The sequence below is a fragment of the Notolepis coatsorum genome (genome assembly GCF_963971535.1).
Source record: "Notolepis coatsorum genome assembly, chromosome: 6".
In the NCBI taxonomy this organism is placed as follows: domain Eukaryota; kingdom Metazoa; phylum Chordata; class Actinopteri; order Aulopiformes; family Paralepididae; genus Notolepis; species Notolepis coatsorum.
The window spans coordinates 96,784,249-96,797,047 of NC_140170.1; the positions used below are offsets into that span (position 1 = coordinate 96,784,249).

The 12,799-nt window shown below is 44.2% G+C and overlaps 1 protein-coding gene across 1 annotated transcript in view; it reads left to right on the forward strand.

Annotated features, from left to right (window-relative positions):
* Positions 1-12,799, forward strand: part of plch2b (phospholipase C, eta 2b) — a gene marked incomplete at both ends in the record, with an annotated part of 41,592 nt that overhangs the window by 13,249 nt on the left and 15,544 nt on the right. The window contains 5 exons of the mRNA XM_084315692.1: positions 517-636; positions 4,846-5,016; positions 5,450-5,543; positions 5,685-5,888; positions 9,655-9,775. Coding sequence (XP_084171818.1) covers positions 517-636; positions 4,846-5,016; positions 5,450-5,543; positions 5,685-5,888; positions 9,655-9,775 — 710 coding nt within the window. The remainder of the gene's footprint in view (positions 1-516; positions 637-4,845; positions 5,017-5,449; positions 5,544-5,684; positions 5,889-9,654; positions 9,776-12,799) is intronic.

Here is a 12,799-nt window from a genome sequence, read left to right on the forward strand (position 1 = left end):
ACCCCAACCCCAACCCTAACCCTAATTTAAGAAATGGTTAAAATCCTGAAAATGAATAAATATTCTATATGTATGGTGAGGACTGAAGTTAATAATTGAGAAATTGAAATTGGAACAATACATGAAAAATATATGTTTTACTGAGATTGCTGTTTCGGTCACTAGGGAGACAGGTAGTTTTTTTTTTAAGGTTGACTCGAGGGTTAATTACTGTAGATTTTGATAATGAAAAATGTCTGCCCTGTTTTAAATTCTGACCCCTGGACATAAACTACCGTACATTCCAGAGCCTTTCAGAAACAGGACAACACAGGAAGTGAGGGAAGATCACTAGAGCAACAGTTCATGGCCTTTATTTCTGGTGCAATAAATGTTTCGATAATGACAATTTCCATGTCAACCATTTGTGGTTCAGTGATCTTTTTCCACACTTGACCGACACACATAAACAAACTCATCAATGTCTGTCACCAGGCTCACAGTTCAGCCTTAACTCTTGGGATCACGTGGTTACAGCAGACGTTCTCCGAGGCAGACAAGAACGGCGATGGTACCCTCAGCATTGGAGAAGTTCACCAGCTGCTCCATAAGCTCAATGTTAACTTGCCAAAGCAGAAAGTCAGAGAGATGTTTCAGGTCAGATCTTAAATTATCATGGTAAATTCAATGTATTGCCACACCAATAAGTAGGATGTTTTATCTGCTGTGGTGTATCCATTTCTGTGCAATAACAACATCCCTTTGGGGGAAAAACATGTGAATTTGGTTGACTTTTCTAGGAATGTAATGTGTTCAAAATTCCAAATTCGATTTATGTACCCTTGTGAAAAAGTACCATGGTAGTTTGATTGTACCAATGGTACCAATTTTGTACTTATATAATATCATGGTATATTACCGTGGTACAACCTTGGTGATCTTGTGTGATCTCAATACCTTCACATGAGCTCTGGGTGATCATTTGATTTGTATGCAAAGTGTCACAGGTGGTACCGTGTAGTTCATGTGAAGTGTTAAAAAACACATACTGGCCTACCACCGCAGAGACTCTGGGATCAGCGGTACCTCCGGCTTGGTCAGTCGTCCCTACTAACACAATTGGCAGTGTTAGCGGGTGGGAAGCCGGTGGGGTATGTGTCCTGGTCGTTGCAAACTGCGACTCCTACTGGTCGGTCGGGGTGCCAGCAGGGAGGGGATCTGGGGGAAATAGCGTGAACCTCTGCACGCGTTACATTCTCCCAGTGAAACTCCTCGCTGTCAGGTGAAAAGAAGTGGCTGGCGATTCCACATGTATCGGAGGAGGCATGTGGTAGTTCTACACCCTCCCCAGGCCGACAGTGGGGCAATGCGTGCAACGACCTGGAAGGGAATTGGCATAACGACTAAATTAGGATGGGTGAAAAATACAGAAAAGCCCAAAAATAAATAGAATAAAAGAATATATATATTCCACCAACTGGAAATGCATGATAACATGATTTTTTTAACAGATGTTAAATGAATGTGCTTTTTGGGTCACTATAAAAAAAATACATTTGAAGAGTAACCTGTACAGTGTTCTTGCAACAAGGACATATGAAGGATAGGTCCATAAAGACTACAACGCTATAGTAGCTAATGATGTCCTGGTTGCAAGAGCAGTCAGTGTACATGATACTCTTCAAACTAGGTGCTGTGTTTCCCATTCCTACATTCCTGCAAGTTTGAATGTGTGTTGAAAAGATTATTCCACTTGAGTGAAACAAATTTATGGGCAGAGATGATAAAATAGTTCATATCACACCCGCAAATTAACATAGACTGAAATTAACTTTAGATCTCCCAGGCGACATTATGTAATTTAATTAGATATTACCTAAACATAAAATGCGGGCCACAACACCCCTTTGACAAAGACCCGAAGACCCCTTACAGACAGACTGAAGTTTTGAGAAGTTGGATCATTTCAACAACTTCTGGGTAAGTGTCCCACATTTTATGTTTAGGTAATATAAAATACTTTGAGTTAGTCAAATAAAATGACATGATATACTGTCGCCCCAAGAGATCTAAAGTAAATTTCAGTCTATGTTAATTTGCCTGGCTGTGATTGGAAGTGAGCAAAGCGTAGTGCTACATATACAGCCGGGAAGCAGCAAGATATTGATGAGAAACAAACTGGATTAGAACATGTCATAACACACATTGTTTCTATCCTCTAAAAGAGTAAGGGATTAGCCTGACTTTAAACCACAACATCTTGACCTCTAATCCGTGTTTACGTCCATGTTGTGAGAGAGAGCGAGAGAGAGGGAGAGGGAGAGGGAGAGAGAGATAGAGAGAGTGGGGGGAGATAGTGAGAGGTGGGGGGGAGGGAGAGAGAGAGAGAGAGAAGAGAGAGAGAGAGCAGTAGTAATGCTAGTGCAGGTTGCCTTAATATAATCACAATAAAACCGTTATTTGTCTAGCACTTTTCAAAACAAATGTATTTAAGGACAGATACATGAGTGTTGACAGAGTGGGCTTGTGCAGCCAGTATACCCAGTGCTAGACCGATAATGAATTAGCCATGTGGTGGAGGAACCATCTCACACACAGTGGGGTATTAGCTCAGCTGGAACAGAAAAGGGAGAAGGAGTTTATTTCACAGATGTCCAATCATTATATGATATCATTGGCTGTCACTGTTGTCCATTATACAGCACTCCCATAGGCTGTTATCATTGTTCATCATCTTTACACGTGACAGTGCATTTACAATTGAGAGCATACTTCTTAACACAGAGGAAGAAGCTAAAAAAAGATCCACCATGAGGAGCTACAAGCGCTATGTCAGCCATTACTGTCTCTTCCTATTGTTACCAGGCCTATAAGACCCTCCTTCTAACCCTGGTTCGTTCACCTCATCAATCTCTCTAATAAACTTTATGTAAATGAGCAACGGGGGTCCTCCCTTCTCCCCACCCCTCTCGCTGTCATGCTCTTTTTCTTCATCACCAAGACAAATGCAAGTCATTAAATGGATAGTTCGGATTTTTGGAACCCTAGCCCCATTTATGTTATGACCCCTGAGGTCTAAGGGTAAAAGGGCTGTAACATAAATATTGGTTGACAGAAAGGATGACCAGGTTTGTAAACTAAAATTATATTTATTCACATAAAAGGAAGCACAGGTTACTCAAGGGTGAGCCAAGGCCAAAACAACAAACAAACACCACTATTCTCAAACAGACCAACCTAAGGTAAAAATAAATTACATTCAATAAACTAAATCATTAGACTAACAAAAACAGGAGAAAACAATACCCAAATGAAATGACGGCTCACCCCATCAGTGCTTCCTGAAAATGAGAAAATAACACACATTAGTAATATAATACAGAAGAGATATATACATAAGGCAGGAGTCGTGATGCTACAGATTACTTGTAAAAGTAATCTGATTACTGATTACTCCTTTAAAAAGTAATCTAGTTACTTTACTGATTACTTAATTATCAAAGTAACTTAGTTACTTTGAAAGTAACTAGGTTACTAAGTCGTCGCCATCCCCCCTGCTGCTGCCACAACATAAGAATGACAACAGTTTTTGTTTTTTTAAATAATAATAATTGAAAGTGCATAATGTCATAAATCATGATTGGTTGCTCAGACAGGTCATCATGAGACGTCATCAGCCATCAGGCCATATAAGGTCGCAGCTGTTCACTGCTCAGGCACTCCATCCATTCTGAGACAACGGACTCAGTGCGTACTCCGCAAGTCGCGCGTAACAGGAATCTCTCTCACTCTCACTCTCTCACTCTCTCTCAAGTAGCCAAATTACACTATAAAACAAACTGGATAGTTGATTTAACTTCATGCTGAAGCTATTCTAAAATCAGCTATAAGCGTAAACATGTGTGTGTGGCTGTGTGCGTGCGTGCCATGTCCGGTCTGGGTTCTGGAGAGGTAGCTGACTGTACCCCTGGCTCTCTTATCAGCATTATGAGATAGTAACTAAATAGTAACGCACAGCCACTTGGAAAAGTAACTGTAATCAGATTACTGGCTTGTAAAAAGTAACAAGTTAGATGACTATTTACTGAAAAGAAATCAGATTAGAGTAACTAGTTACTTAGTAACTAGTTACTGGCATCACTGGGCAGGACAGACTACTGCCAACTACAAGTATAGTATAACAAAGTAAGTTACATTAAATTATACCAGCTCTATGGCCACTAACAGTTTCACAAAGACCTGAGCACATGGTAACTAAACAAAGGCACAAACCACAAACAGAGGCTAATCACATGCCAGAGAGAGAATGATGTTGATCGGTAGAGTTCTTTCTCAGCAAAGAGGAGTGATTTAAAAGTTAGCCTTGGGTGCCTTGATATCAAACGCTTGATCACAAGTCTTTAACCTGGATTTGTGAATGGCCAGGAGCCCGGAAGGCTCTGTCTGAGGAGCACAGGCTGTACTCTGGCTCATAGCGGCTCAAGATGTCAGAGATGTTGCCAGGGGCCAGATCAAGTCCTGCTTTATACGTTGCTGGCCAGATCTTAAAATCTGGGTAACCAATGTAAAGAGGCCAAAGAAGGCCTGTTAGCCTAGCTGCTGCGTTCTGAACGAGCCGGAGATGTCAGAGGGAGGTCTGACTGAAGCAGGAGTAGAGGGGGTTACAGTAGCTTAAATGTAGTAGTTCAAAATAAAGCATGGATTACCTTCATACATACAGTACTCTCTGTACTCTCAGGATGTTATTGTTGTTGTTGTATATATATATCCCTATATCTTTTCACTGTAAATGTGTTATGCTGTCAATAGCGCACATAGTGTCAAATCTATGCCTTTCTCCTAAAAGGCTTTTGTCTCCATCCTTAGGAGGCAGACACGGATGAGAACCAAGGCTCATTGGGATTAGAAGAGTTCTGCTCCTTCTACAAGTTGATCTCGACACGCAGAGACCTCTATCTAATAATGATCTCCTACAGCAACCAAAAAGAATACATGGACCTAAATGACCTCACTCGTTTTCTGGAAAATGAACAGAAGGTAGAGAACGTTCTGCCCCAATCATTATTGTCTGTTATATTCATGATAGGTCTATCTTTATATTTAAAGGTGCACTATGTCGTTTTGTGAGAGTCAGTGAAATGCATAATTTCTAAGGTATATTTTCACAACTGAATAAACAAACTGTGGATCCCTGGAATACTGTTTGAAGCTAGAAAGCTACCTGAAAAGTTGCTATTTCATTGCTGTCTTTTACAACTTACAACTGTCTTTTCCGTTTGGTTCACAGTGCCTCAAAATCATTTTCTTTTCATTTATGATCAAATAAGACAGTAAATGTCTTTTGCAGTTTGCAAACAAATCCCCCTCCTTCGAAACTGCATAGTGCACCATTAACGTATTACATTGTTTGCATTATTATATATCACTTCCATAGTAATTATAATTGTATTGCTATATTTCTATTTGGCAGATGGGAGGCATAACCAGAGAACATCTTGTAGAGATAGTGGCCCAGTTTGAACCCTGTCCTGAGAACCTGCAGCGCATGGTGTTGGGTATAGATGGTATGGAAGGCTTATTGGATACGCTAGACACGAATTTGTCTGACCTGTAATACCTCAAAATCATCATTATCTATGACAATGCCACTGACACGTGCTCCTGATATGACATGATGAAAACGTTTGCTTGGAACCTTCCATTAGGTTTCACCAATTATATGCGGAGTCCTGCAGGAGACATCTTCAACCCAGAACACAACCTGGTGAACCAGGACATGACCCAGCCGCTGTGTAACTACTTCATCGCCTCATCCCACAACACCTACCTGACGGGCGACCAGCTGCTGTCCCAGTCCAGAGTTGACATGTATGCCTATGTGCTGCAGGCTGGCTGTCGCTGTGTGGAGGGTAAGGGTTATCAAGAACCTGCCCATTCTGCGACTTTCACTGTAGTTTCTCATGGAATAGAAGAGGCCTCAGAAGAATTGATGAATGCGTTTTACGTTTGATGAATATATACTGAGGTTTCTGTCAACCGATCTTCATCACAGCTTGTCACAGCAGCTCTCTTTGAGGTCGGTTGACTGAAAGCTCTGATGAAGTGTGGTTGACTGAACGCTCTGATGAAGTGTGGTTGACTGAACGCTCTGATGAAGTGTGGTTGACTGAAAGCTCTAAAGAAGGTTGATTGACTGAAAGCTCAGTAGAAGGTCAGTTGAATGAAAGCTGAAGGTCAGTTGACTGGAAGCTGAATGTCAGTTGAATGAAAACACATACTGTATGAAGGTCGGTTGACTGAAAGCTCAGATGAAGGTCAATTCACTGAAAGCCTTCTATGTCTCTATATTAACCCAAGTGTGCAAAAGTATCCTCTTTTCTATGGACTATTGTTACCTCTAGTTACCTTATCCAAGCCTTGCTGGATGGACATTAGTCACCCTACCCTGCTGTAGTTTCTCAAATCAAATCAAATCAAATGTATTTGTAAGGCGCGACAACACACGTTAATGTCCCCATGGGCCGCACACGTCTTCTTTAAACAAGTCAAGAAGAAACATCACAATAAATCAAGAACAAAACAAAAACACCATAAAGTCCAAAACTATTTAAATAAATAAAATAAATGAATGCAACACTCCCAGACATACCCCACGCGAAGGTAAGGAAAAACTCACTAAAACCTAGCAATAGGAAAAAATGCACCACAGGCAATGTGGAGGAGAGAAACCTTAGAAGGCCCGTTCAAGGGGGGATCTCCCTTCTTAGACGTTGTGATAGTAGTGTTGCAATAAAACAGGCGAAACAGTTGGTAAGCATGCACTCATATGTGTAATGAAACATTTACATTTACATTTAGTCATTTAGCTGATGCTTTTATCCAAAGCGAATTACAAGTTCTGTACGACAAGACAGCAAGAAGGGTACAACTCTATCAGCTGAGTAACAATGTTTATCAAAGTGTTGCGTGTTACAGTGTAGGTTAGTTTATTAGGACAAGTGCATGACAGTAAGGTTAGTCAGGGTTAGATTTTTTTATTTTTCATTATCACTTCAGATAATGGTTGAAGAAGTGAGTCTTTAGTCGACGGCGAAAGATTGGACGGGATTCGGCTGTCCTAACTGGGGTGGGTAGTTCATTCCACCATTGTGGGGCAAGGACTGAGAATAGGCGGCTTCTCTTTGATGACCCTCCGGGAGCTTGGATAGGAGTAGGTCTGAGGCGGCCAGAAGATGCAGAGCGTAGGGGTCTTGAGGGTGTGTAGTTAGAGACCATTGACCGGAGGTAGGCGGGAGCGGTTCCCTTTGCCGCACGGTATGCTAGGTTGAGGGCCTTGAAGCGGATACGTGCAGCAATGGGGAGCCAGTGCAGGTCCCTAAGAAGTGTGGTGACATGGGCCGACTTCGGTAGGTTTGAGATCAGGCAATAGCAACTGAACATTTTGAAAGATTGAAAATAGAGCTGATGGCGGATCTATTTGAGGCATGGGGGCGGCGTAGAGAGGCTCACATCCTCCCGGTCATCATCACGGGACATCCGCTACTCTGGTCATCACCACAAGACAGCCACTCTCAGGGAGATGGGACAGGCGTTAGACAGTTTCGTGATTGTGATGGGCGGACATAGCAATAGATACATGTGGTAAGCATATATGTGAATAGAATAGATATATGTAGTAAGCATATTATGTGAATAGAATAGAAGTATTAACCCAGCAATGAACTCAATGTCTAAACCACGTTGACAGACCACGGACAGGCCGTATGCCTCGGGGGGCAGGAGAAACCACTCAAAATTGGTCAGGGCAGAGCAGGTAAGGTTCAGTGCTGCAGGCCAGACAGAAAGTGGTATAAAGCTGTTCCATCATTATTCATTACACATGGGCAAAACAGAGTCCATTCTCTTCGGTTCAAATAACAAACTCAGCAAGACCGACGGCTTCTCAGTTACAGTGGGTGACAATATTGTCACAAGGAAAGAAGATATTACCTACCTGGGTTTCATCCTAGAGGCAAATCTTTCCTGTGACAAAATGGCATCCAATGTAATAAAAAAAGTCAACCAACAAACTCGATTCTTGTACCGGATCTCCTCACTGGTAAACAAGAATACCCTGAAGACTCTGGCAGGAGCACTCATTCAAGGGTACTACGACTATGCTTGCACCTCATGGTACCAAAGCACCTCAAAGGCGCTAAAAACAAAATTACAAACATCTCAAAACAAACTGGTCAGACTACTGCTTGACCTTACTCCTAGAACCCACCTCACCCCTGCCCACTTTGACAACCTAGGATGGCTTAGAGTAGACGACAGAGTACAGCAACTTGCAATGGGCCTGGTCTACAAGATACACTACACAACCATGGTACCCATGTACATGTCAAAATACTTCCCAAAGGTCAGTGAATACCACGATCACAACACCAGAGGGAGCTCCACAAATCATGTTAAACCCAGATTCGGCTCAAACAAGGGACTAAACACGTTTCGCAATTATGCCACATCAATGTGGAACGCCCTACCCAAAGCTGTAAAGGAATGTGAATCACTACCCACTTTCAAAAACACTCTCAAAAAACACCTACGGGAGACTGCAATTCGAAACTGGCCCCTGTAAATGTCCTAACACAACCCCCTCCAATGTACAGTAAATTACCAAGTATGGTCTTGTCAATATTCCAATGTACAGTTTTGCTTGTACAGTTGTACAAAAGCATGAATTAGGGTTTCAGCATCAGCCAGAGTTAAAATGGGGCGAATTTTTTGCGATATTACCAAGATGGAAGAAAGCAATTTTGGTTGAGGGAAATGTCCTCAAACAGGCCTCTGTGGTTTGGGGGGCCAACAATTAACATCTCAGTTGTATCTGCATTAACACTTTGATTACCAGCAATGCGGTGCGCCTTACCCCCGTTGAATGCCACCACCCACTTCAATGATAGCGCTCTAAACGCATAATCTATGTCTTAAATTATGGCTATGTGTCTAATCTGCCCGTCGCTTATCAATGACTTGTTTGCAGTCAACATTGTCGAAACGGATTGTTTTTTAATCGGTTCATTTCCGTTTTATAGCATTTTGAAAAGCCCTCGTTTTCTTGAAAGTTTCAGGAAAATATATAGATTCCGTGATAAACGGCATTTACTGGAATATTCTGGAATACACAAAAAACGTTGTAATTTTTATGAATTATTTTTATGAATCTTTTTCAAATAAACGCTAGATTATCGATAGTATATGTGTACTTATGCACGCTAGCTCCAATGGAGCTCAGAGAGAGTCTGCAGCACTAGCGTGAGGCTCGATTGATGAAATATGAATTAAAATCGCTAATAAAAAAAAAAGACAAACAAACGCTATATAGCGTTGCTGGCATTCAACTGGCGGCATGAACTAACGACAAAAAGCGTCCGTGGCACTCAAAGTGTTAAGGAGTACAACGTTTTGCGACATCCACTCAACAACATCCACTCAACAATTCACACTCAGACAAGATACTAAATATACAACTTCAGAACTACTAGCAAAGTTTCACCACTTTCTTTCTTTCTTTCTTTCTTTCTTTCTTTCTTTCTTTCTTTCTTTCTTTCTTTCTTTCTTTCTTTCTTTCTTTCTTTCTTTCTTTCTTTCTTTCTTTCTTTCTTTCTTTCTTTCTTTCTTTCTTTCTTTCAGTGGACTGCTGGGATGGACCGGATGGGGAGCCCATCATACACCATGGTTACACCCTGACATCAAAGATCCTCTTCAAAGATGTTGTAGAAACAATCAACAAATACGCCTTCACCAAGTCAGAGTGAGTGCTCCTGGGATCATTTGTTTTGTATTTTGTCAAGCATCTGAATAGTATCATGCTAGGCGAGCATGCTAAATGCTGTATCATGTTACAGAATGCATAGAATGACCCAAAAGCTTGAATAAAGGCATTCGAGTATTTTGTAACGAAAGCCAAGCATCTTCTCCAAATCCCTTTGTTCTTGACACAATGTATCATGTATTATGCTGGACCGCGCTATCTATCCCAGGGTTGCAGTGCATTGTTATATATCAACTGGCTATCGCGTCCCGCTCTGCCTACTGAGATATAACTCATCATCTCTAGCACCTAGTGTGCTCCAGGAAACAAAACAAATACACCCACTTGCACGTGACCACGCCACTCCGCCCTATATTACGCCGGAAGTGGTCACGCCTCACCCTTCCTCATTCGTTTCCAACGCGGAAGCAGCTAGATGCACTTCGGAACTGGAGATTGTTATGAAGCAGAAGGAGACATTACAGAATGTTGGGAATTCGCCAGAAGTTCGCCAGCCCCCGGAACCTTCTCAGCACGTCCTGACAGCACGACGGCCCTATCCTGTTTGTTCCTCGTCGCATGACAGCAGACCGAGGAACTAATGTTGGGGGTTTAGCGGAGGCTTATTTACCCTTTACATGGGTGGATGAGCTGACGACAGGGCTCAGGCCAGGTGTGCTTTTTGTGAATCTATGAATTGAAAATGGGGGTCCCTGATGTAGACAGGACTAACATTTTCTCTGGTCTGCATCCCCTTAACAATTGTGTGTATTGGGCTAGCCCATTCTGCAATATGTTAATAGAGTTTTCGTTCATTCATTCATTTATCCCTTCAAGGGTGCACACCGCAGTGGAGGTTGTTACATGACTACTAGTGGAGCAGTGCTTCACTAGTAGTAGAGTTTGGTCAGCAGCCACCTCTGGTGTTGCCCTGACATGGTGGAACGGTGTCCCGCCCGGCCGACGCCATGAGGCGAGTCGGCCCGGCAGGTGGCTGGTGGGCTGATGAAGCTTATACCGCCGCGGTACAGAATTTAGCGGCAACTGACAACATTGCTCAATTGGCTGCTTTTTCTGTAAAAAATGGTGGTGGGGCCTTAGGGCCAGCCGACGTCAAAACCATCACGCGAGGTTTTGAGGTTATTCAGCTTTTGACATAGCCGCAAGCTATAACCGCAGGGAGGGCTGGGATGCTGTCAACGGTTGTTCACAGGCATCTTTGGTTGGAGCAATCTCCCTTTGAGGAGGGGAGGGGTCTCCTCCTCAGGGCTCCCCTCTCCGCGGGTGGACCTTGGTCTGTCCACGGAGGCGCGGGCGGTATTTGACCTGGGCTCCACGCCGCCCCACACCGCACAGCCAGAGGTGAGAGCACGGCCTCGCCAGCGGCTGCGGCGAGGCCCCCGGCCAGCGGCCATGTTTCCCCCGCCTGAGATACCCTGGACACAAAGAAAACAGGTGATCACAAGGCCGACAGCCTCTTTTTTTCTGTTATGCTCCTATGAGGATCATAGGACGCTTGGATCATACACATACAGCTCATTACAGTAATATTCCACAATTATTACATTTTAGATAGTAATAATGGTACAGAGCCTTGAGCGTATTCACCACCGCAAACAGACTGGCAGCCGTCCTAGGGAGCGCCATGTAAGGAAGGAGGGGGGAGTGGGTTGGGGTTGTTACAGGGCTGTAGGGGGGGGGAGTGATCCCTCACACGAGGCAGCCGACAGTGCAGCGCCAATGCAGAGGAAGGGGGTGGGGGGGATGGGGGGGGTGGGAAGGTGGGGGGGAGTGCACGAGCCAAGTCCTGGGTGGGGGAGGTAGTGGTGCTGGGGAAAGGAACGCCATGTACCGTCCTTATCTCCTATCTCCAAGAGGGCCTTCGACTCCAGCAGCTCTCAGGTTCGACCTTGGAGTCGTCCAGAAATTTGTTTTGGCTGACTGACTGATTTTCCCAGCCACGTCAATTTAAGTTTGATTTTGAGTAGAGTGAATTATAACTGATTTGAGTGGAGTGAGTTTTAACAACTCCGTCCAAATGACTGAATCATTAGTCCAAGTGTCCAAGTGTCTAAATCAGTTCATTTTGGTAGGTCCTGTGCGCGGTAAACAGATCCAAAATCTTCTTATTGCAATCCCAAAAGCTATGATAATCCAAATGTCCACGACTTTAAGTTGGTAGCCCGAATTGAAATGTCCCAAGAGGCAGAGAGGGTTAGCCTTATTCTGCCTCCTTGACGAAAATATGCAATCCACTGATTAGATCCATTTCGAGTTGATTTGAGTATAGTCCGACAACCGGCACGAAGCACAGAGCACAGCAGCGACAGGCTTCATGGAGGCAGGGAGGCAGTGAGGGCCGGCGATAGGAACGACCTTGAAGGCCTAGGGAGAGAGGAAAGAAATGCGACTTGTCTCGGCTGTGTGGTGGGATTCCTCACCAGCCTGGGTTTTGCTGTAGACTGGAACAAGGGTACTCCTCTTCCCAGTCAACGGGTGGAGTACTTGGGCTTATTTCTAAGCTCAAGGTCTATTGGGCATCCCTCTCAAAGCGGCGGCGAGTGGGTGTTCTCGGCACGCTCGGGAGGTTCCGTCCTGGCAGGATGGTTACGGCGCTGACCGTGACACGCCTGCGCGGTATTATGGCATCTGCTCAAGCTGTGGTCCCTCTTGGCCTCCTCTTCGTGAGGAGGATACAGAGGTGGGTTTTTCAGTGTGAAAATAGACCCTGTGAGAGTCAAGTGGAAGCTGCTGAAGGTTCCCATTTCAGTACTGGGGGACCTCGCCCTCTGGGGGGGCCTGGGGCCCTCACCAGCAGGGTCCCCATGGGCAGCAGGCTGTCACACGTCATGGTCTTCACCGACGCCTCCCTCATGGGATGGGGGGGACGTGTCGGACCGACGCAGTAGGGGGCAGCTGGCAAGGACCATGCTGCCCGGTCTGTGCTACATATCAATGTGTTGGAATTGAAGGCAGTGCTTCTGGTCCTCGGACGGCTCGGCCATCATGTGATGGGTGAGCATG